The sequence below is a fragment of the Solanum stenotomum genome, chromosome 6 (genome assembly GCF_019186545.1).
Source record: "Solanum stenotomum isolate F172 chromosome 6, ASM1918654v1, whole genome shotgun sequence".
In the NCBI taxonomy this organism is placed as follows: Eukaryota; Viridiplantae; Streptophyta; class Magnoliopsida; order Solanales; family Solanaceae; genus Solanum; species Solanum stenotomum.
Genome location: NC_064287.1, coordinates 58,214,177 through 58,239,645, shown reverse-complemented (window position 1 = coordinate 58,239,645; position 25,469 = coordinate 58,214,177). Strand labels below are relative to the sequence as shown.

The following is a 25,469-nucleotide window of genomic DNA, read 5'->3' as shown; positions in this document are numbered from 1 at the left end:
AACATGATAATCTGATTTGGAACATTTAAATAACTAATTCATGATGATCTGCTGTAATTCTAGAAACCCTAGGTCTGTTCATAATCATGGAATCAAGAATCTGACTGAATTCTAGGGACCTAATGGGCGAAAGGAACCCACTAGTGAAATCCCACATACCTGGTGACGAATTCCACGGAGAAATCTTTCGATTTCGGGGCTGGAACTGAAGGAACCTTGCTGCGTTCTTGAACTAGGGTTCTTGACCTTTTTCTCCTCTCTTGATTCTAATTCTTCTAAGTTTGATTAATGATTTGACTTAGGTAACTTCTAGTTATGTTTCTAGGGTTAAACTAATTAAAACCTCATGATTTAGGGTCTAAACGACGTATCTTAGGGGTTAAACGAAATAGGAAAAGACCAAAAAACCCTTGAATTAGCTGTTGTCGGAGTGACTGATGGACCTGACTGACGGTCCGTCAATCAATCGACGGTCCGTCGATTGGGTCCGTAGGTCGAGTCTGCCCGACAGGGCTTCATTAAAATGGGCATAACTTTTTACTCGGATGTCGAAATTTATCAAACTCGGTGGCGTTGGAAAGATAATTCAATTATCTATCCACAGACACAGACCACGGTCTACGGACCGTGGGTCTGTCCGTGAGTCGAGACTTAACCAATTTTCTGAGTTGGCTGGGGAGGGGTTGCAGTGGCGAACCACGGACCACCAGCATGGACCGTGGTCTGACCTACGGTCCATGGATGGCAACCGTGGGTTGCACCTGCAACTTTTCAAAATCTACATTTTTGTTTGTTTCGAATACGGGGTGTTCCATGCAAATTCCTCAATTTTTCGTGTGTATTAACCCATTGATCTGGCGTCCAGAGCATCCGAAAATGTTTTCTCAAAAAACTTTATGAGGACCTCTGTATTGACTTGGAGAACTATCACGTATACTCACACTATTTTTTTCGCACCTATTTCCGCATCTACATGGCATTTTTTAGGAATTGCGCAAATTTCTCAATTTTTCGTGTGTAATAGCCCATGAATCTAGCATCCAGAGTACCCAAAAAATTTTCTCAAAAATATTTATACTGACCTCCGTATTGACTTGGGGAACGATCACATATACTCCTACCATATTTTTCACCTGCTTCTCCGCATCTACATGCCCTATTTTAGGAATCACGCAAATTCCTCAATTTTTCATTTGTATATTAACCCATGAATCTGGTGCCAGGAGAACCTAAATTTTTTTTCTCAAAAAACTTAATGAGAACATTTGTATTGAGTTGGGGAACTATCACGTATACTCACACCATTTTTTCCACTCCCATTTCTACATCTACCTGCCATTTTTTAGGAATCGCGCAAATTCCTCAATTTTTCGTATGTATAGCCCATTGATCTGGCGCCCGGACCATCCAATTTTTTTTTCTCAAAAACCATTATGAAGACCTTCGTTTGGAGTTGGGGAACCATCACTATACTCACACTACTTTTTCTTCACCCCTATTTCTGCATCTACATGTCTGTTTTAGGATTCGTGCAAATTTCTCAATTTTTTGTGTGTATTAGCCCCTAGATCTGACACCCGTAGCACCCAAAAAAAGTTCTCAACAAAGTTTAAGAGGACCTCCATATTGAGATGGGAACCATCACGTATACTCACACCATTTTTTTAACCTCTATTTCCGCATCTACAAACCTTTTTTAGGAATCACTCAAATTCCTTAATTTTTCATGTGTATTATCCTATGGATCTGGCGCTCGGAGCAACCAAATTTTTTTTCTCAAAAAACTTTATGTGGACCTCCGTATTGAGTTGGGGAACCATCACGTATCCTCGTACCATTTTTTTCACCCCAATTTCCGTATCTACAGGCCCTTTTTTAGGAATCGCACAAATTTTTGCATTTTTCGTGTGTATTAGCCCATGAATCTGGCGCCCAGAGCACTCAACTTTTTTTATAAAGACCTACGTATTGAGTTGGGGAACAATCACGTATATTCACGCTATTATTTGCACCCCCATTTTTGCATCTACATGCCTTTTTAAGGAATTGTGCAAATTCCTCAATTTTTCGTGTGTATTAGCCTATAGATCTGGCGCCTGGAGCACCAACAATTTTTTTTTCACCCCCATTTGCCCCATCTATAAACCCTTTTTTAGGAATCGCGCAAATTTTTTCATTTTTCGTGTGTATTAGCCTATTGATCTGGCCCCCGGAGCAACCAATTTTGTTTCTCTAAAAACTCATGTGGATCTCCATAGTGTTAAGGAACCATCACGTATACTCACACCCATTTTCACCCTCATTTTCGCATCTACAAGCCCTTTATTAGGAATCGCGCAAATTTCTAACTTTTTCATGAATATTAGCCCATGGATCTGGCACCCAGGGAACCAACACGTATACTCACGCCATTTTTTTCACCCCCATTTCCGCATCCACATGCCTTTTTAAGGAATCACTCAAATTTCTCAATTTTTTGTGTGTATTAGCTCGTGAATCTGACAACCAAAGCACCCAAAAAATTTTCTCAAAAAACTTTAAAAGGACCTTCATATTGAGTTGGGAAACCATCACGTATACTCATATAATTTTTTTAACCCCCATTTCCGCATCTATAGGCCTTTTTTAGGAATCACACAAATTCCTCAATTTTTCGTGTGTATTAACCCATTGATCTGGTGCTTGGAGCACCTAAAATATTTTTCTCAAAAAACTTTATGTGGTCGTCCGTATTGAGTTGGGGAACCATCACGTCTATTCACACCATTTTTTTCACCCCCATTTCCGAATCTACAAGCCTTTTTTTATGAATCGCGCAAATTCCTCAATTTTTCTTGTGTATTAGCCCATGGATCTGGCGCTTGGAGCACCCAAAGAAATTTCTCAAAATACTTTATAAGGACATCTGTATTAAGTTGGGTAACCATCACGTATACGCACACCATTTTTTTCTCCGATATCTCCGCACCTATAGACCCTTTTTTGAAATCTCACAAATTTCTCAATTTTTCGTGTGTATTAACCCATGGATGTGGCGCCCGGAGCACCCTAAAATTTTTTCTCAAAAAACTATATGCAGAACTCCGTATTGAGTTGGGGAACCATTAAGTATACTCACACCATTTTTTTCACCCCATTTCTCCATCTACAGACCCTTTTTTAGGAATTACGCAAATTCGTCAATTTTTCATGTGTATTATCCCATGGATCTGGTGCCCGAAGAACCCAAAAAAAATTCTTAAAAAACTTTTTGAGGACTTCCGTATTAACTTAAGGAACCATCACGTATACTCACATACATTTTTTCACCCCATTTTCGCATCTACAAGCCTTTCATTAGGAATCGCACAAATTTCTAACATTTTGGATCTGACACCCAGACCACCCAAATTGTTTTTCTCAAAATACTTTATTAAGACCTCTGTATTGAGTTTGAGAATCATCACGTATGCTCATACAATTTTTATCACCCCTATTTCCGCATCTACAAGCCCCTTTTTAGAAATCGCATAAATTTCTCTATTTTTCGTGTGTATTAGCCCAGTGATCTGGCGCTCAGAGCACCCAGAATATTTTTCTCAAAAAATTTATGAGAACCTCCGTATTGAGTTGGAGAACCATCACGTACACTCATACCATTTTTTTCTCCCCAATTTCCGCTTCTACAAGCTTTTTTTAGGAATAGCGCAAATTCCTCTATTTTCGTGTTTATTAGCCCATTGCTCTAGCATTCGGAGCACCCACATTTTTTTTTGTCAAAAAACTTCATGAAAACCTCTGTATTGAGTTGGGGAACAATCATGTATACTCACATCATTTTTTCACCCCCATTTTTGCATCTACAGACTCTTTTTTAGGAATCACGCAAATTTCTAACTTTTTCGTGTGTATTAGCCCATTGATTAGGCGCCCGGAGCACCCAATTTTTTTTTCTCAAAAAACTTTATGAGAACTTCCGTATTGACTTGAGGAACCATCATGTATACTCACACCATTTTTTTTACCTCCATTTCCGCATCTAGAATCCCTTTTTTAGGAATCGCACAAATTTCTCTATTTTCGTGTGTATTAGCCCATTGATCTGGCGCTCGGAGCACACAAAGTTTTTTTAAATTTTTTTTTATGAAGACCTACGTATTGAGTTAGTGAACCATCACGTATATTCACACTATATTTTCACCCCCATTTTTGCATCTACATGCCCTTTTTGAGAAATCACGCAAATTTCTCAATTTTTTATGTGTAATAGCCCATTAATCTAGCGCCCGGAGCACCCAATTTTTTTTCTCAAAAAACTATATGAGGACCTCCGTATTGAGTTGGGGAATCATCCCATATACTCACACCATTTTTTTCACCTCCATTTCCGCATCTAGAACCCCCTTTTTAGGAATCGCACAAATTTCTCTATTTTCGTGTGTATTAGCCCATTGATCTGGCGCTCGGAGCACACAAAGTTTTTTTAAATTTTTTTTATGAAGACCTACGTATTGAGTTAGTGAACCATCACGTATATTCACACTATTTTTTCACCCCCATTTTTGCATCTACATGCCATTTTTTAGAAATCGCGCAAATTTCTCAATTTTTCGTGTGTATTAACCCATAGATCTGGCGTCCGGAGCACCAAAAAAAAATTCTCAAAAAACTTTATTAGGACCTCATTATTGAGTTGGGGAACAATCATGTATACTCACAACATTTTTTTCACCCCCATTTTCGCATCTACAGGCCCTTTCTTAGGAATCGCGCACATTCTTCAATATTTCGTGTGTATTAGCCCATTGATCTAGCATCCGCAGCACCCAAATTTTTTTTCTCAAAAAACTTCATGAAGACCTTTGTATTGAGTTGGGTAACCATCACGTATACTCACACATTTTTTTCACCAACATTTCTACATCTGCATGCCCATTTTTAGAAATCGCGCAAATTCCTCAATTTTTCGTGTGTATTAGCCCACGGATCTTGCGTTTGGAGCAACCAAAAAAAAATTCTCAAATTTTTTTATGAGGACCTTTGTATTGACTTGGGGAACCATCAGGTATACTCACACCAATTTTTTCACCCCTATTTCCGTATCTACAAGCCCTTTATTAGGAATCGAGCAAATTTCTCAATTTTTCGTGTATTAGCACATGGATTTGACGCCCGGAGCATCCAAAATTATTTTCTCAAAAAATTGAGAACCTCCGTATTGACTTGGAGAACGATCACGTATACTAACATTATTTTTTTTATCACCATTTCTGCATCTACATGCGCTTTTTTAAGGAATCGCGCAAATTTCTCAATTTTTTTATGTGTAATAGCCCATGGATCTAGCATTCGAAGCACCCAATTTTTTTTTTCTCAAAAAACTTTATGATGACCTCGGTTTTACTTTAGGAACCATCACGTAGGGAAAAAAATACTCATGAATTTCTTATTTCACGACCACTTACCTCTAAAAAAAAGTGGCTTCGATCTTCAAAGACTATGAGTATCGTTCACTAAAGGTTATTGATCTTGCATAGGCTATTTATTGTGACACACTCATAGACGTCGCTTTTATTTTTATTATTGTTGAATCTCAAGGTCCCAAAATGCGAAAGCATCATTATCGGAGCTTTCTTTTTCCTTCCTTTTAGCAACTATGGGCTATAACACATGCATGATTCACACAAGGCAAAAGTCTAAACTATTCCTTTTCCTCTTTTGGAGGATTGTTGTGGATTATAACATATGCAGCAATGTGATATTTTTTACGTTATTAAGAGAGTACTTACTAAGATTTTGATTTTGCCATCTTTAGACATATTTCAATTTCATGTAATAATTGTAGATAGAAAGTGGCACCTTGTATTATGTCATAAGCAGCAACCAGATTCTCCTCCTCCAGCTTTTGGGTCGAATTGACAAACTTGTTTGATTTAGCCTTCCTACAAATACAAAGCAAACACTTCCAAGATATTTTCTGAAAGATCAAAGACACTATACCAGATTTTGCCAAATCCAAAATTACATAACTTGAGTTTAAGGGCTCCATAAAAGAAGCTCCGTTGCTCAAGAAGAAAGAAAAGAATAAGATGGAGGTGCCGACATAGTTGAGAGGTTGGTCAACACTGTGCTAAGATAGCAAAGGTGGTGTCCAAATCAAAAGGAGTGTTTTTTTGTATTAACTTCAAACAACATGGTGACTATTCAATACAAGGTTCCTGTATATACATACTATACATACATCCCAAACCTGAAAGCAAAAAAGAACAGCCACAAAACTATGAACTTGTCTAAGCAGGATTAACACGAAGAAGAGTCCTAGATTTCCTCAAAGACTGATGTAGTGAAGACGGGAGCTAAACAAAATATGTGCACATGAAACACAACAATTAACCACGACTATACTCTACACTTCAAGAAGAGAAGCCAGCTTCCATTGCGCGATATATTGAAGCAGTGTCAAATCGGAAGTTTCTGAAGCTTTTGCCAGGACCTGTGTCCTGGGGACGTGCATCAACTGCAGGTTTGTTCAATTGAATCTCAGCTAAAACTGAGCTGCTTCCGGTGGAACTATTTTTTGCATTCCACACACTTAATCCTACATAAAAGAACTAAACCTTATTAGCCATTTGAATAAAATGTTGTGTCCTAACATCAAGATGTTAAATGAAAGTTAGTGTTAAAACTTCCACTGGACAACGTAATGCAACCTCTCCATAGTAGGCTTCATTAAACTTTTTTTTCTATAGCTAGTACAGTATTGAAGGTAGGTAACTATCATCATTCTTATCCTAAAAAAAAACTATATCATTCTTCCCAACTTTTTCTTCAGGCAAAAGTTAAAAGGAGAATATACACCGTTGTTTCAATCTCATTTGACTTGGCGAACGGTGCAAAAGGGCTTAGAAGTATCATTGAAGCACAACTGGTGCACCTTCCGTATATTTATTACATCTCAGGGATCCCTAATGAAATCATCTTCAAGACTTTTTTTGATAAGGAAAATAAACCTTGGATCTTACAAGACGCTTCACAAGAAAAAACAAAGGGGGGAGCTGCATATTCTCATGTATCATCAAGACTGAATCATATAAACTAGTTCTACCCCAGATCTCCTTTACCAATAAATAGAAGGACAGAGGAACTTGTGGCTGGTTTTGTCGAGAAGAAAATTGGATCAGTTATGCAAAGTAGTTATCAGTTTTGTGATTGTTGAGACCAAACAACCAAAAGAAGAAATTAGAATCCCATCCTAACCACCTGTTTTCTTTGAGGGTGGACATGGAAGGTGTAAGAGATTCAAATAGATGCATGTAACCAACGAGAATGGTCAAGGGACTGAAAGACGGGAGATCCACCTTACCCTTTATATGGACCTAATAATTTATAATGTTTGAAATGTTTACTTATACCATCATCTTAATTACCTTACTGTCTCATAGATTGATGCAAAGAGTAAAGTTTCCACTTTATCAGAAACAATCTTTCTACCCACAAAGGTAGAGGTAAGGTCTGCATACAGCCTAGCCTCCACATACCCTACTTGTGGGATTACACTGGGTATGTTAGTTGAAATGTCTACTACGACAATCATCTCACTTAACCTTCATATCTCATAGTTTGATGCAACGAGTAAAATTTCCACATTAGCTAGATGTTAGATATACAAGTAATCTGCAATAAAATATGACTACTGAACTCAAATAGGAAAAAGATTAAAGAGGCGGAGCATCCTAGCCCAACCTACTTGGCTTTCACGAAGTAAATTGGAACTTCTAAGCTAGTTTCCAGAGGACAGGTTATCCAGTTCAAATAACAGTCCAGAATGAAATAAATGTGCTAGATAGAAGTGTTAGCTAGTCCAGAATTGAGGATTTGAGGCAATGAAGAAAGAGAGACTGCACCTCTTGAAGGTCTATCAAATCTAGGCGCTACAGGAGGCTGATGTGCTGAAATCCAAGATCTCAAAGATCTGTGAGAAGTTAAGAATCATTAGAAAAGAATTAAGGGGATCCGCTAAGTTAACAAGATAAGCATTTCACTCACGATAAAAATGGAGAAACCATGTAGAGCTTGAGTCCAGTCATCCCACGAGATATGATTTCGTTAGTTGCTGGTTGAAGTTCATCCAGTCTTTGCCATGCAATTTCCTGAATTCAAAGTGCAAACCAACAAATGTTATAACTCACAAAAGAAGCAGTCACATGTTTGCATGCAATGGTGCACTCTTGTGTTTAGAGAATAATCGTCTATGTTAAAGTAACAACTGGGAGAGCAAGAAAGTATGTGCATGTTACTATAATTAACTTACAAAAGATTCTCTGCATCTAGATGAAAAAGTGGTCATTCTAGATAGCATCTAAAGTATTGAGTTCATCCACAATCCATGACAGCAAAGACAATCCTTAGGAAATCTTTTAAGTAAATGAAATCAATGGTAACTCAATAAACCCCTATCCACACCCACACACAACAAAAAAAAGGTCTTAACACTTCATGTCCAAGCAAATAATGGCTTAAGAACATCCAGCTCAAATGTATCAGCAGAACACACCATACAGAGTATAAATCTCATTCACAAAACCTTTCTACATGACATGATACTGAGAAACATGAAGTTCAATGGAAGTAAAATTCCATAGACATCTCCTGCTCTAAATAGTCATACAAAGTAAGATAGTAAGCTCAGAAATTATCTATTAAAACATGGGCTTTTAAAATCAAGACTACAACAACCCGTGTAGTCCACAAGTGGGGTATAGGGAGGGTAGGACGTACGCAAACCTTACCCCTACCTTTGTGGGGTAGAGAAGTTGTTTCCGATAGACCCTCGACTCAACAACAACATAGCCAGTGAAATCCCACAAAGTGGGGTCTGGGGAGGGTAGTAATGAAAAGAAAAACGGCAATAAAGCAAACGTGGCAACTAATAGGAAAGCAGTGCAGAACATACACACAAGGAACAGTAACATCAGAAAAATCTGATCACCTAAACATAATAAACAACAGAAACTACATGAATAAGGCTAATACTACAACAGAAACGGTGCTCAAGAGTCAAGACTACCATCAAGCCTAATTCCGTTGAAAAGCAAGACAATGCTCAACTACCTACTAACCTTCTACACTAATCCGCGACCTCCATACCCTCCCATCTAAGGTCACATCCTCGGTAAGATGAAATTGTGTCATGTCCTATCTAATCACCTCTCCCCAATACTTCTTTGACCTACCTCAACCTCTCATCCTACCCACTATATCCAACCTCTCACACCTCCTAGGGCATTTGCACATCTCGTCTTCACATGCCTAAACCATCTCAGCCTCCCTTCCCACATCTTGTCCACCACGAAGCAACTCCCACCTTGTCCCAGATATCCTAATTTCTAATTCCAATAGACCTTTGACTCAAAAGAAAAATTCTTGAAGGCTCAAAGCAGGCTTGCAGGGAAGTAAGACAGTCAAATAGCGATATACATAAATACATAATCTTAAAGTCAACAAAGGCAAGCAAAGCAAATGACTACTGTCATTATTCTTAAAGACAAATGTAGTGAATAGACCACCCAGCAATTCAAATTTAGTAGCGGGGACAGCATACCCATCAATTAAAAATAGTAAGGAAAGGAATTTTAACTTTCACACAAGAAAAGGATTTTGATTGATGGCTTTGAATTTCATGGAAGTGTTTTTGTGATATTAATCTCTTTTGAAGCTTTAACTTCTTCTTTTTTTGAATCTGGTTACATTCTTTGAAGCTTTTAACTTTGACAAAATAATTTCACTTACACTAATTTCTTTTTTGGTTTGTGGGGCAAATGATGCATCCTCTTTCACTCCCGCTATTATGTAAAGCCGCACTCTTTGCTGTCCAAAAGTCATTTCAAGGTATTGCTCTTTCTGAAGAAGTTTCGAGACATCAAATCCTGTTTCCTCCAAGACCTGCATCCAATACAAAGCATAATTTAGAAAGTTGAATCAAATTGAGCATTGCACAAAGATAAACCATGGATAGTAATTTACATAAGATGAGAAAATGGCGAGGGAACCCAGAAAAAAAGAAAGGAACAAAATGTTGGGGCCAAGCTCCTCGGAGGATAATCTTATCAACTACATATAAACCCACCAAGATTTTACCATAGTCAAAGTCTTCAACTTAGAGCAGTCAGATCCAGTACTAACTTATTTATCAGAGAAGTGTAAGAACCTAAACTCAACTATAAGATTTTCCCTCCACTAATCCTAGATTAGTCCATCCATATGCTTTAAAAGGTTAGCGCTCTTGCTCATTGTATCCCTACCTTAGTTGCGCGGACTCGTCACTTTTGATGCCGCACCCGTCTCGGATTCTTCAAAAATACACTACTTTTGGCGAATTCAACACGCACCCGTTGGCATTTTTGAAGCGTCCGAGCAACATAGATCCCTACTCCTTGACTACTGAAAAAATAAACTACTGTCGACTTTGTTTCGACTCCTAGATAGCTTTAAACTAACTTCTGACAGGCTGATCCATAATGAATAAATATATTTGTTAAGCTACTCAGCTATTATTGCTCTTTTCCCTTTTGAATCACAAAGCTTGATCCAGAAACGATGGAACAATATATGCTATGTGTTATGATCTTTAGGGAACGATCGATTCAAGGGGCGATATATAAGTTCAGCTTGTTAAAGGGGAGGCTGAAACCTTAGAGTTCAATGGAAGAGAAAACTCTGATCTCTTCAGCTCGTTAAAGGTCGTTAAAGGGAGACTGAAACCTTAGAGTTCAATGGAAGAAAGAATTCTAATCTCTTGTTTTTTGCTAAAATATGACTTGCTGATTAATTCATTAGAAACCCCTTTAAGTAGGAGTTCTAGTGCAGCAATAGGAAGTCTAATCCTTATGAAAGTAGGAAACCCAAATCTTATTCCAAACTAATAACTATAGCTTAACCTTATCCTTATGAAGCTATGAAACATAAATCCTACTCTAGAATAATAAATAAAGCTACCCAAATTATAAATAAATCTACTTTAAAATATAATTAAATACTTAATTTATTGACTTCACTGCATCCACAACACCATGAAATGACTATTAGCAGCAGCACCCCATCTTCAGTTGCCGCTCCTCCTTTCTATTTTCTAACATGACACAACATAACCACCATGGACCTTTACATACAGTCCACATACGATCCACTACTCATGTAGAACAGATATTGAACTTCCGTTATGGATTGGTCGAACCAGCTTTCTCCACCACTACAAAATATCTGCCAGCTCTTTTTTGTACAGGAGAGTCAAATACAGCAAGTCAGACAACTATGCCTCAATATCAAGAAATGGGATGGGCAATAAGAACCTCAATGTCCATAACAACATATTGTTCCATTTTACACCGTATTAGTCGAACTTAGAAAATTAGTTTCTCTACCACTAGAAGCTTTCTACATGTTAACAACAACGTACCCAGTGTCCCACAAGTGCGGTCTAGGGAGGGTAGAGTGTACACAAACCTTACCTCTTCCTAGTAGAGATACAGAGGCAAGTTTTCTACATGTTAAACCATGTTAAATTACTAATTTTGCTAACACTAAACCAATCTTGGCAAAATATTTCCGGTTGTTATCCATCTTTCTCCGGTCTCTAGAGCAAATCTAACTAGCTATTCATTTCCCTATCATGGAAATTCCTTTGAAAAACTAAGTTCCAACGTAATTGGTTCCATTGTACTAAATTTTTCCCTAAGCTTGCATGAATTTCAAGAGATTGTAGGTCTTTTAAGAGTCGACACAATTTCTTTCCCTGTGATTTTAGGATTATCTTGTCTCCTATGGACACCTTCACTCATCATGGTTGCACACCTACAGAGCATGCCATCCGGAAGATTTGGAGGTCAACATAGGACATAATCAAACTATCACAAATGATTTCTTATATTTTATTTTATTTTTGAGAATCGTGGTGCCATGGCAACTTGCAAGTGACATCTCATTTTATCCTTATATATGCACAACTGGCACCTTTTACCAAACGTTATCATTTTTATCTTTTCTAATTTGCATGATCACACAGTGCCAGTCCTAAGCCCGAATAATGAGGGTTGTGCAGTTGTGGTAGGTTGACAACCAGCATAAAACTTGTCAATTCATGATAAATCATCATAATACAAATATCGTTCACATGAGGTAATACATCTAGACATGTATTACATCAGCACCTGATGTAATGAAAAATGAGCAAAGGGTTCATCACATTATTGTCTGCCTGAAGAAGTATGAGCAAGGGTTCCAACATCGTGGTTTGGTATATGTAAAAAAGTAAGTACGCCACATTAGCGTCCGGATGTGGTTCAGAACATGAAAGGGTACCCACATTAGGGATAGGTGTGAGTTAAGAAGCTAGTTCCACCACAACAGTGCTCAGATGTGGTACAAAATAAGAAAGGGTTCTCGCATCATGGATGGATGAGGGTTAAAAAGATATTCTAGAAAGAATTATATTTGAGTACGTACCTGGAACATAAACACTATAACTGGAAGCTCGATAGAATCATGGATACCCTAAAAAGGGGGGAAAGGGGAGGGGGGAGTTGTTATTGCTTGCCTACAAAAAACTAAATGGGAAGGACAAACTGCTAGAGAGATGGGTAACAATAGAATTTAAATCATTGTATAGTGGGATAGACAAAAGGGTAGAACTATTGTAGAAACAAGACGTATATGTCAAATTATAAAAATAAATTAGTTTTAATAGGATTATTGCATTAAGGCTAGTATGAAGGATGGAGACAATAAATAGGATAAGATATAGACGCTAAATCTAAATTTTTGGGAGGATATGGACACCTTGGTTCAAGGGATAGTAGGAGACTGATAAATCTTTACAGGGGAAGAATTCAATGGTCATGTAGGTAAAGATGGTGAAAGTTTTGAACAACTACACAGGAGTAATTACTTAAGGTACTAAGAATGACGAAGGGAAGACTATCTTAGAATTCTCTTTAGCTTATGACTTTAGTGGTAGCTGACACTTAATTTAAAAGGAGAGATTTGTTTTTGAAAAGGTAAAATTATGATTAATAAAGGTACCAAGAAGGCATATAGAAGTACAAGAAAATCAGACAATCCCTACTATAGACCAGATGTATATTCCTAAGTGAGTCCAAAAAATACATATATGTATCCATATTCTCTGCTTAGCTCTTCTTACACCAAAAGAACATATTTCTGAAGACAAAGATTCATGACTTAAAGGATATGATTCTTTCTATAATCAAAACACACTTCTCTTTTCTTTCCAAATAGTCTAGAAGATGCACAAAGAGATGGTCCTCCAGATCTGCTTCTGAGGTATTGTTATCTTCTGCTCATTCCAGCTCTCTGGTAAACTCTTAACATCTAAAGGCATTACCAAAACACCACCACACAAATTCAGGATAGTCTCCCAACATCTCAGTTGCTCGGACTCTTTAAAAATGGCGACAGATGCATGTTGGATTCTCCAAAAGTAGTGCATTTTTAAGAATCCGACACAGGTGTGGCGACAGTTTTGGAGAGTCTGAGCAACACAGCACTGCGTTGCTTAGCAAATTTACAATGAACAAAAAGATGAGTGACCGACTCCAAAATTCTCCCTGCAAAGATATCATGTCAATTGGAACTTTCTCTTGAAAATTCTCAAAGACATAGGATTTGGAAGCAAATGGCTAAATTGGATTAAATTTTGCATTTCTAGTGTAAAATTCTCTGAAAGGGAGCCTTGGAGCAACATAATTGTGTTTGTGTGACCAATAGGTCATGGATTTGGGCTGTGGAAGAAGATAAAAATCCATGCATTAGGGTAGGTTGTGTACAGCACACCCCTTGGGTGCGACCTCCCTTAGACCCTATTAACGCGGGGTGCTTTGTGCACCGGATTGCCCTTTTTTCTACCCTAATGTAAAATCCTGAGTTAAGGGAAGTCTTGAAGGCTTTTTTCAATCCAAAGGGGTATTAGGCAGAGTGATCCACTATCACCGTTCCTAGTTTTGCTAGTCATTTCGTCTTAACCACATGTTTAGGATAGCCAAATCAAATTATTGGATCGAGGGCTTTGATAATCAAGTAATATGGTGATGGTCTAGAAATCTATCACTTATTTTATGCCAATGATTCTCTAGTCTTTTGTGATGCTGAAATGGGATAGATCAGACACCTTAGGGCAATTCTGACCATCTTTGAGGCTCTATCTTCTTGGTGAAGATATTTTTTTTTGGTGAAGATCTTTGAAGTTCTATCTGGTCTTCATGTTAACTGGAACAAGAGTTCCATTTTTCCAGATACACAGGTGACCAATATACAATATTTGGCAGGTAACCTTGGATGCCAAGTGGAGTCACTACCCACTAAGTATCTGGGATTACCTCTGGGGGAAAAGAATAAGTCAATAGAAATATGGGATGATGTCCTAGAGATGTGACAAAAAAATTGGGCTGGATGGAAAACCCAATCTTTATCTCTGAGTGAGACGCTGACTCTAATCAATTTTGTGTTATATGTCTTCCTTACTTATATGGTGGCTATTCTACCTATCCCCAAGGGGGTGGAGAAAAAGATTGATAAATTAAAAAGAAATGAGTTTTTGTAATCCTAAGGTAATAAAGTGAATAAGAGCTTTAATATGGTAAAGTGGGAAGTTCTCACTTTAAATTAAAAAATAGGGTGGCCTGGGAATCAAGAAGCTAAGTTTGCATAAAAGGAACCTGCTACAAAGATGGTTAGGAGATTCAACTCACAAGAAATGGCAATATGGAGAAACTTTATCATTCAGAAATATGGGTTAGAGAGTCGGTGATCACTAAAGAAGTCAATAGTCCATTTGGTTGCTGTGTATGGAATACAGAATCGCTGACAGGATTTTCAAGAAAATGTGGAGATCATGGTGGAAATGCTAGAAAGACATCCTTTTGGTTAGATCATCGGTGGGTCACGGCAGCCTCCAATCCACATACAGGAGTTATAATCAAGGTGGCTCTTGGAATGGAAATTGTCCTTGGAAACTTACTTGGAAAACCAAAATACCAGCTGAGGAATCCTGTTTTGTTGGCTGGCGACAAGGAAAGCTTGCTTAACTCAAGAAAATTTACAGAGAAGATGTATCCAGATTTGTTCAAGATGTATGCATTGTGGTCAAGATGGTGAAAACATTGATCATTTATTCATGCATTGTAGTACTACTAAAAATCTGTGGCACGTGTTCTTGTGTATTTTGGAAATAAATTAGGTTATGTCCAATTCTACTAGGAAGTTGCTAAGCTGCTGGAAGAATGTGGGGGGGAAAGAAGTGCTATGGAGGATTGGTGGCAGATCATCCCAGCCTGTATCTGGCGGACAATATGAAGGACAGAAATTCAAGGCATTTTGAAGATGAGCAGTACCAAAATTAGGATGAATTGTCTGAGTCTTTTTTTTACTTTTGGTGTAAACAGAACATGTGGGGGAAAGTAGGAGACTAGATAGATATAATTGGCAATGTGTAAGTGCATAGTTTTTTGGATAAGGTATCCTTTCGATTGGGTGAGAATTTTTAAGGAAGGCCTACATTTCCCTTTAGAAAAAAAAGAGTGTTGGGTAAGAGAGGAAGTTGCAGAAGTGCTTCTTGACAAAGTAGGGGGAGGTGAGTCTTGTCTCCTTTCACTTTGTCATACTCGGAGGTCCCGAGAGTACATGCCAGACGAAATGACGGTGGCTCCCATACGGGGAATTGTCGGGTTCTTACGGATGAATTAACTAGAAATTGGTTGGAATTGGACTTTAAGGCAGCCTCGTAGGAGACATTGGATGAAACCAGCCTTCAAAGGTGGAGGAGTAAAAACCAACTTTCGATTCAAATTAGAGAAATGATGAGCTTTAGCAGCTTCAGTTCATTAAGGTATTTTATATATATATAGTATACTCCTTGTATACAGACACATTCCTCTTTAATGGACATTATTACTCTATCAAAAAAGAGTAATTTATCCAAATAAACACATCTCCTGCAATTGAAGAACTGGAAAACATCTACACTTCCACAAGCATTCATGAGATCTTTAATGTCAATTGGAGAACTAAATAGTAAAGAGAACTGCATACTTCTCTAACTGCACATGAGTGGTCCTCTTCATCCTTGTTCTTTTTCCCACGTGGAAAACTCCAACTTGAACCCTTCCATCCCTTTACTAGCAAGCACTGCAGTTGACATAAATAATCAATGAGATCTACTGTCTTTAAGAAAGTGCCATAAAGGATTACAAGGATATGCACCTATTTAATTTTGTAGATAGCACAACTTATATGCTTAAATTGAGGAAAATCATACGAATAAATAGAAAGAGAGAGAGAAAAGACTGTAGTTAAATGAATGGTCCTCAAAAAGTCAAAGCAGCAACAATTTGAGTTCCGGTAACATATTAGTTACTTGGTCATTCATGATTATAGGTCCTAAAAGTCGCACGCTCAATAAAGCACCAATCACCTAACAGAATCTAGTAAAGATACCTTTCTTTTTAAATGGTAACAGTAATCTTATGAAGATACTATTTACAAGGAACTTGAATATGCTGCTTTGATGCAAACGGTACTTACCCGTTCAAAAGTCTCATCAAGGATGATGGCCCCAGTTACAGGAACTCGAACCTTGTAAGAGGTAAAGTCCTTGAATATGTCATCTATGTGAGGAACATATGGTTTTAAAACATCACAATTGTTAAACACTGTAATGGATTAAGGAAAGCCCGAATGTTCATATACTCAACCTCAGATACACCAGCCAAGTAGAAGTAAGCATAGTAACTTACGAATGAAAGTCAGAAACAGTGGCCCTATATTATATGTCACAATAATTCTTTCTTTAAATTTTATATTTCCAGTCTTTATAAACATGTTGCAGGTTCAAGGAGCTCTCAAAGCAAAGTTGAAAAAAGAAAGAATACAAAGATAACACTCAGCTCTAATTAAGAGAAACATCTAAACCCTTGGCCAAAAAAAGTATATACAATGACGAGAGACTATGACTATGGAAAACATAGCAATATCAAAGCTATCCCCCCCCCCCCCCAAAACCCACCTTTCTTTTGGATTACCAATATCTATCAAAGTCATGCTTTATGATCAAATGAGTGGAAAGCAAGCCCAAGTGGCTAGTTTAAATGCAAAAAGAAAAGGCGAGAGGGCATTCATGTTCAAAAGAGTAAATCATGCAAATTCAATGAAAGAGGTAAGTTGCGTGCAAGATCGATATAGGATTCCCTGCATTTAAATAATTATAGATCTGGGTTTAGGTTCTATCATCAAAGGATACTTAAGGAAGTAAATTCCTTGAGGGTTATAGACTTCAATGACGGATTGTAGTCCACAGTATTGTCTTCATAAAACCAATGTGCGCACTCCACAAGAAACAAAATCCTCTCAAATGATTGCTGATCTTCTTTTGGCACGTTCAAAATAAACCGACTGTGTCAAGGAAATAGAACACATCCATCAAGGGAAGACATACCAAATGCATAACCTCGCAATATCTACCATTTACCAAGTAAAGTCAACTGATATCACAAGTTGCTACAACCAACTTCAAGAAATTGAAAAAGAAATAGGAAACGCTATATGCAAGGACAGAATGCATCTATTATCGAAGTCATAAGATTTCTTGACCATGACTCAGAGATTAAGCTTGCTTAAGACTTACAGTGTTTATAATATTGACAAAGGGAAGCCATCTGTATTCCTCAAATAAAATACTAAAATGAAATTTCAATGACTATGTCAGTTCCAAACTATTTTGTCATCTATATTTTCTTTAATCGTTTTGCTCTTTCAACACCATTTCATACCAGTACTGGAACTTCCAACCTATTTAACACACATAAAGGTGAGGGATGACTAGCATAGGAATAACAAGTTGAAAATTCCTGTTTCGAATTCCAATTATGACACTTAGAGTGAGCACATATCCTATAGCCTTGCTGAGCAGAATTAACCGACACCTTTTCAATGTGGAGCATAAAGTTTTAATCTAAAATTGAACAAATGGTAGGTCTGAACCCATAATTTTAAAAATACAATGGGCTTAATGGGAAGAACCTTATAGATTGAACCTATAGAGTAGAAATCCTAGATCCACCACTGAGTAAATCCTTTATCCAATCTTGCAACTACTATACTTTGGGAAACTCTCATGGACAGTTAAAACAGATTAAAAAACTCAATTTTGAACTTAGGCAAATATGCAATCTCCAAGTACACTATCTCACAGCCAAGACCAAAGTATAGGTTGAATCACTACTTATCAAGAAAATTAGGTTGAATCATTAAAAGATACAACAGGAAAATGCTAAATTTCGAAATTGTGAACTATACAAGTACACCATTTCACATCCAAATCCAAAAAATAATTTGAATCACAGAAAAAAAAAACAATAGCAAAATGTTAAATTTTGAACTTATGAACCTGCAAGTTCACCATTTTTCACATCCAAATCCAAAAAATAATTTGAATCGCTGAAAAACACAATAGGAGAACACTAAATTTTGAACTTATGAGCACTACAAGTACACTATTTCACAGCCAAATCCAGAAAAAAATTGGCTAGAATCACTACTAATAAAAAAAAAGGTTAGCTTGAATCACTGAGAAATACAACAGGATATAGCTAAACTTTGAACTTAGGAACATTAAAAGTACACTCCTTCACATCCAATCCAAGAAAATAGCTTAAATCACTAAAAATTACATCAAGAAAAAGCAAAAATGAAGTTTAGCAGAATCACATAAACAGCATAAGCACCTGCAAAGATCGTCAATGAGTTCCTTAGGAGGAAGCCCATTTTTCGATGGAGCGCTAGAAGATCGATTCAGCCCTGACATTTCCGATACCTAAAATTTTCAAATAAATTATAAAAAAAAAAAAAAACTAAAACCCTAATTTCGATCTGGAGATTTTGACGTACGTATATACATATACTACTACGTATTTTTCTACGTATATACGTATGAAAAGAAAGAAAATATTGAAGTGAAGTCAAGAGGAAAGAGCTTTCTTCTTAAAATTGAAACTGAAAAAAAAGCTCTTCCTCCTGATTTTTCCCTCTTTCTGGTTCTCAGCTTGTTGAAATTCACTGAGTGATGATGGTGAGGGTATTTTCGGAACTTTCATATTATTTGCCATTTACTTCACTTTTTTCTCTTTATCATATTACTAATATAATTAACGCGGGATTAGGTGAGATATTTTCGTATTAAGTTTGGATTAGATTTATATTATATTTAGTTGACGATATGATTTATTCTAGAAAATAATTATCTAAGTGTAGCATAAATCTAATCTTAAAATCAAACATGAGATTATCTTAGTACAAATTAGTTCAAGAACTATAATCTCAAGACTATAGTTTTTGGATAAGTTAGTCCATGTATTAAATGACCTTATTTGTTTAAATTCGTAACACTATGATTTCCGTCGTGGTTTTGTGTTTATTTTATTTAGATATTAAAATCTTATTGAACAAAGTTATTTTGTTTAAAATCAAGTTATCTTAGGTTTATAATTAGTGGTAAGTATTAAAATTTGATTGAGTATTAAGTGTTTATATTTGTGATATGACAATTCGCGTTGCAACTTGCATTTTTTTTAATCATAACTAACTTTAGGCATTAAAATTCTATTGTGTAGGAATCGTTTGGTTTGAACTCAAGTTAAGCTGGGATTAATCATGTTAAGATTAGTTATACTGAAACTAGTTATTCATTAATACTCCATCTATCTGATCCATTTTATATGAATTGCTTTCTTTTTTAGTCCGGTCAAAAAAAATGATATATTTTTAAATTTAATAACAATTTAACTTTTAAATAATTTTTAGCCACACAAATATCTTATGACTTATTTTAAACCTCAAGTTTTAAAAATCTTTCTTTCTTTCTTAACTTTCATATCAAGTCACACTAACATGTATAATTTATAAATCGAGACTTTCTTATTGATTGTTTGGTTTTGTTACGTTCAATATAACAGGTGTTACATAAATTCTAAGATAACATTTTGTAGGAAAAACTTAAAAATAAACCATTACTATTTGAGAATTGCCTGATAACAAATAAACTGCAAAAAGAATTCCCATCCTAAGGACAAGAATAAAAGCCTAAAACATCTAACAAGACCAACACTGACCCAAACTAACTTTTTTTAACTAAGAAACTTAATTAACACTAGTCTTATCCCTTAATCTAATCTCCTAAAATATAATCATCTACTTTTTTTTTCTATTTCCATACTACATCCCTATACAAAAAGAACATTGAACAAAGCAATTGAAAAAAAAAAACACTAGCCAAGTAACACTAAGAACTGAAATGACAGACTCTATGACTAGGAAAAACTGTTTCTCTGCTTCTTTTCATTCACTTGTGCTCCTCCTCAACCGACACGTTGCTCGGGTTAAACTCCGGTTGGGTGGCTATTGCTGGTGACGAGGTCCTGGCTATGGTGTCGTTGTCTGGGACGATGGTGGTTCTCATTTCGAGAACCTTCTTGTGAGAGTTTGAGTGCAATGCTGGAACAAATGTAGGACTTGCAGCTGGCCGGTATTCAGGGAAGAGTCGTCCTGACTTGTAACGAACACCACAGGCGTTGCAGAGAGTTTTTGGTCCCATTGGACCGGCCCTCCATTGAGGAGTCTTTGTAATCTCGCAATGCTGGCATTTCCTAACTGCTTGTTGTGCCACTGGATTCTGATTTGTCTCGACCGGAGATAGAGGAATAGAGAATTTGATCTTCTTTTTCTTTTTCTGTTCTGGTGCAGCCGGTTTCAGATTCTTCTTCATGGGAGACTCCGCGAAATTTTCTGATTCTGTTGGAACTCCTGGAGCAACAAATACTGGGAAGGGATTAAAAGTTGTTGGGCGAGGACGCTTGGTCCGAGCACGTTGTGGACCACGGTGGCATGGACTAAGGGGTAAAGTTTTTTCCCCCGAGCTGGAAAATGACGAGCTGCTGCTGCTGCTGCTTTCAAGCACAGACACAGGACTCGAAGTCTGGAACTTTCCTTTGGATGACGGCTCTTTCTCAACAGGAATGTTTTCTTTCCCGAGAGTCAATCCCCCGCCAGAGAAAGAATCCTCCACAAATGTTGAAAGCCATTCAAGCTGGATAATATCCTCATACTGTAACACAAAATAACAAACATATCAGACAAGCAGTTCAGAGTTGTAGTTTGAAATACAAGTTTCTATTCACAAACTATATGTTGATTTATGACACTCTTATGTGCAAAATTAACACCAAAGCAAAAGAATAGGAAGTCAAACATCGCTTAGTAGATGTAATGTCCCTTTCTATGATGACTAGACTTTTAAGAGAATGCTGGTTCAATTTTGCACATAGTTGCACAATCTTGCTGGTGCAAATTGAATGATATTATCTGTCATTCATGATGATGGCAAGGGATGGAAGTTGAAATAGACTGGACTTATCAATCCCAACTACCATGAGAGAAACACCCATAACCATTAATTACTCTGAGCAAGTATCATATGGCTAACCACCAAGGAGTATGGTGGGAAGAATGGTTTTTCCTTCACACTTAATCAAAGGTCACGGGTTAGAGTCTTGGAGACTAAGAAACGTGTAGTATGAAGCATTTCTCCTTTTAGTAGGCCGTACAATGTGAGAATCTCAAACCAGTCACCACTAATATGAAAGATTGACTTTATCACCAGTATCCCCAACCCCCTAACTAGAAGTTTCAAGTTTGAGTCTTAGAAACAGAGGAACTCCTGATATGGAGCGTGTTTCTACATTTAGTTGGCCCTATGATATGCAAAATCCAGATTAGTCACTACTAATATGAAGGGGAAAAACGACTTCAGCATGTGTGGTATTCTCTCACCCTTAATAACAAGAGGTTATGGGGTCAAGCCTAGGAAACGGAGTATGGGGTGTTTCTCTCTTTAGTGGGCCCTACAACGTGCAAAATCTAGATTAGTCACCATTAATATGGCAAAAAACATGATTTCACCATATGTGCTTGCATCAGTCCAACTCTAAACACAATCAATACTAATAGAAAACAAATTGTGTTGAACTTCTTTAACACCGACAGCACAGCTGGCTGGCAGATACCAACAAAATTATATGATAGTCCATCAACTAATCATCATTAAATCCCCATTAAAGAGCTAATCTCTCCAATTATAATATATTAACTTAATCATTCACTAAGCAAAACATATTTAAACCTTTACATCTAATCACATGACTGAGACATAAAAATAGACTTAGACCCCACATGAATCACTTAAACTTGACCATTTTTCATTAAACACAGATTTAAGTTAAATACACTGACAATAGTAGAGACAAACATAACACTCACCGGAACTGAGAGCTCAGCCGAGAGGTCAGAAGCAGAATTCCGGTGGCTGCCAGAGAAAAGGGAGTCGGAATCCGGTAAGGGGTCATTCCAAATGCTTGGAAAATCTTTGCAATCAGTAGAACTAAGGCCAACATTCTCATTCTCAAGAGGGAAATCAATCAAATCATCAATGTGGTCAAAGAAGCTGCCACAATCTATCTCATCTACCACATTTGACCCCATAGTTTCTTGAATTTTTTTCTACTCTAAAAACCTTTACCTGCAAAAGTTAACACAAAACCATTAACAATGACCCCAAAAAGAAATTTCATCAACTTCCAATTATCCAACAAATGAGAGCTACATTATATATACACATTTTATAGGGACAAAAGTGAAATTTAATGTGAAGGGTAGGGGCCAAAAACCACACCATATACTTAAGCTGGAGCCAGAGTGTCAAAATGGGACATGGCACATTTAGAAGAAAAAGGTTGAATTTTTTTTGGAATTTTGTTAATCCAAAATGAACATTTATCAAGATTCTTGTAATATTAAGAAAATAATTTCAAAAAGAAAAAATTGGGAAATTTTCAAAATTCACACCGAGTGTACCGACAACAAGAGATATTTGCAAGAAAAATGGATTTTTTAAAAAAATATATTGGAAAATTGCAAATAAATGCAAATTTAAAGCAAACTTTAAAAATGAAAGAACTTGTAGACTCAATATACAGAAAAAAGCTTCAGAGTGTCAAAAATTGTCAAAAATGCATAAAAATAATCTAAACTAGGAAAAAGATGGAAGAAAAATTGAAACTTTTATGCCTAGACATATCTAGTAACCAAAACTAGTTGGCACATTTGAAGCAACACACAACAAAAAAGACTTAAATCTTTTTCCTCTATGCTTCTCTGTTAATGAACCAAACAAACTTGAAATTTCAGAAAAAATGGAACCTTTTTTGTTCTTCCCTCTCTTTTCTTAGTTGTATAAACAAACAAACAATGTGAATTTTTTCTTAGGAAACAGTGAAATTTCAGAAAAGGCTCAACACCCAAGGAAACTGCAGAATTTTCCTAGTCTCTGAGAAAGTGAATGAAGGAAGCAGTGAAAAAAAACAAGAACACAAAAGTAACCAGACAGTATACTCAGATTGAAATTGTAACCAAAAAAAGACAAAAACTTTGAAGCACCCACAAGAAAAAATATACCTCCATATGAAGTAGATTAACAGTATGTACCTTAAAGAAGACAAAAGCAAAAACCCACAAATAAAAAAATATATTTTCTTGAATGAGTGAATGAATAATATGTACCTTGAAGGAACTAGTAGAAGGAAAAGAGATATGAGGGTTTATGGTGAAAACTTGGGAAATGGAATGAAGAACATGAATACAACACTAAACAGACAGTTCATATAACAAGACAAACTTTGCAACAACCACCAAAAAAAAGTATACCCCACATATGAAATATATGCAATTTAAAGAAGACAGCAGTAAGAACCCACAAAAAAAGACTCCATTTTTATGAATGAGTACAATGAAATGGACCCAAAAAGACAGAATTTTTGCAACATCCACTAGAAAAGATTACATTTTTACTGTTATAAACAGAAAAAATGAATGAACTACATTTACCTTGAAGAAACTAGTAAAGAAGAAGTTGAAGGGGTTTTGCAGAAGTTGGAAAATGTACAAGTAAACAACACTAAACACACAATAGACTCAAATAGAACTAAACCCAAAAAAATAAGGGGAAAATATCTAAAAAGTACTTTTTATTTTGATCGAAATTGTTGTTACGCTGCACTATTTAATAGTATATTTTAAAGGTATATATATGCGTACGTGGATACATTACTATTTAAAATGATGCAATATTTAAGATGTCCACGTGGGTACATATATACTTTTAAAATACACTATTAAATAATGCCAGATAAAAGTTTCTTTCCAAAGTTTAGTGTTATTAGAGCAATTTCGATCAAAATTTAGATATATTTCAGACATTTTTCTCAAAAATAAGACAAAATCTTTGCAATACCTACATAAAAAGATTACATTTTTATAATGAATGGAAAATACATACCTTGAAGAAACAAGCTAGAAGAAGGAAAAAGGAGATGAAGGAGTTTTGAAGAAAATGGGAAATTCAATAAAGAACTAGAAAAACCTTAGCCTCAAATAGAAATGAACCCCAAAAAAGACAAAAACTTTGCAACAACCACAACAAAAAATTCTCCATATGAACTAGGACTAACATTATGCATACCTAAAAGGGACAAAAGCAAAAACCCACACACACACAAAAAAAGATTACATTTTTATGAGTAAATACTATGATTTAACATAGAAAAAAAGAATGCAAAATATGTACCTTGAAGAAACTAGCTAGCTATCTAGAAGAATGAGAAGGGAGTTGAAGATTTCTTTTGAAGAAATTGGGAAATGGAATGAAGAAAGTTTAAAAGGAGAAGGGAGAAGTAGGAGGAGAGTGATTGATGGGTTGGTAAGGGAATTGTATCAAATGCTAGCTGTATATTTTAGTGTCACCACCACTCACTCATCTCACCCCTCCATTGTCTTGATGTTTAAGTCTCTCTCTCCCCCCCCCCCCNNNCCCCCCCCCCCCCCCCTTTAGATACACCACCATGGGTCCCACACCCCTCTCACACTATTTTTATTTTCTATTTTTGTTTTGGTGAATTGAAAAATTATTAATTAAACTAAGACCTCGAGTGACAATCATTTTCTATAACAAAATTTTATTATAAGAATCATATTTTTTTTATTATATGTGAAATTAATCTTTGATATTATGTTATATTATCTGATATTCTTTATAATAGCATTTTGTTATAAGAATTAAAAATATTGAGATAAACAATATTGTTATAAAGAGATTTATTTGTACTACATTTGTATTCTTATGATTAAATCATAAGTGAGGCAAGTTTTTGTAATAAGAATTACTAATTAATAATAATAATCTAATACAAATGATAACTAATTTCATATATATTTTTTATTTCATATTAAATTACAATGATAATTTATATAATTTTATACATTATTTATAGGCCAAACACATATACAATCCCTCAAACTTGCTCTCATTATTCATTTTG

The 25,469-nt window shown here is 36.2% G+C and overlaps 2 protein-coding genes across 4 annotated transcripts; both read right to left on the bottom strand.

The window, feature by feature from the left end:
• Positions 1-6,237: 6,237 nt before the first annotated feature.
• On the bottom strand, positions 6,238-19,127 carry LOC125868004 (mRNA-decapping enzyme subunit 2). The gene is made up of 8 exons (XM_049548598.1): positions 18,771-19,127; positions 17,288-17,439; positions 16,573-16,700; positions 16,081-16,176; positions 9,769-9,921; positions 8,026-8,129; positions 7,884-7,951; positions 6,238-6,577 (listed from the first exon to the last, which is right to left on the bottom strand). The coding sequence occupies exons 1-8, from the start codon at positions 18,848-18,850 to the stop codon at positions 6,393-6,395; spliced, it is 966 nt and encodes a 321-aa protein (XP_049404555.1). The 5' UTR covers positions 18,851-19,127; the 3' UTR covers positions 6,238-6,392.
• A 910-nt stretch (positions 19,128-20,037) lies between these two features.
• On the bottom strand, positions 20,038-24,874 carry LOC125867525 (GATA transcription factor 8-like). 3 transcript variants are annotated; one of them, XM_049548058.1, is made up of 3 exons: positions 24,719-24,874; positions 22,357-22,615; positions 20,038-21,145 (listed from the first exon to the last, which is right to left on the bottom strand). In XM_049548058.1, exons 2-3 carry the CDS (start codon positions 22,576-22,578, stop codon positions 20,384-20,386), a joined length of 984 nt encoding a protein of 327 aa, XP_049404015.1. In that variant the 5' UTR covers positions 22,579-22,615; positions 24,719-24,874; the 3' UTR covers positions 20,038-20,383. The 3 variants fall into 3 exon arrangements, with proteins under 3 accessions (XP_049404015.1, XP_049404017.1, XP_049404016.1); XM_049548060.1 differs by lacking the exon at positions 24,719-24,874 and adding an exon at positions 23,980-24,092; XM_049548059.1 differs by lacking the exon at positions 24,719-24,874 and adding an exon at positions 23,656-23,791.
• Between the last annotated feature and the right edge of the window lie 595 nt (positions 24,875-25,469).

Excerpts from the sequence above, each read along its gene's own strand:
- LOC125868004 (XM_049548598.1), bottom strand. The coding sequence starts at position 18,850 with ATGTCAGGGCTGAATCGATCTTCTAGCGCTCCATCGAAAAATGGGCTT. Across the intron at positions 16,701-17,287 it reads CAAGGAATTTACTTCCTTAA|TGTTTAACAATTGTGATGTT; the intron begins GTATCCTTTGAT and ends AATCCATTACAG. Across the intron at positions 9,922-16,080 it reads ACTCATGTGCAGTTAGAGAA|GTCTTGGAGGAAACAGGATT; the intron begins GTATGCAGTTCT and ends TATTGGATGCAG.
- LOC125867525 (XM_049548058.1), bottom strand. The coding sequence starts at position 22,578 with ATGGGGTCAAATGTGGTAGATGAGATAGATTGTGGCAGCTTCTTTGAC. Across the intron at positions 21,146-22,356 it reads CGGCTGAGCTCTCAGTTCCG|TATGAGGATATTATCCAGCT; the intron begins GTGAGTGTTATG and ends TTTGTGTTACAG.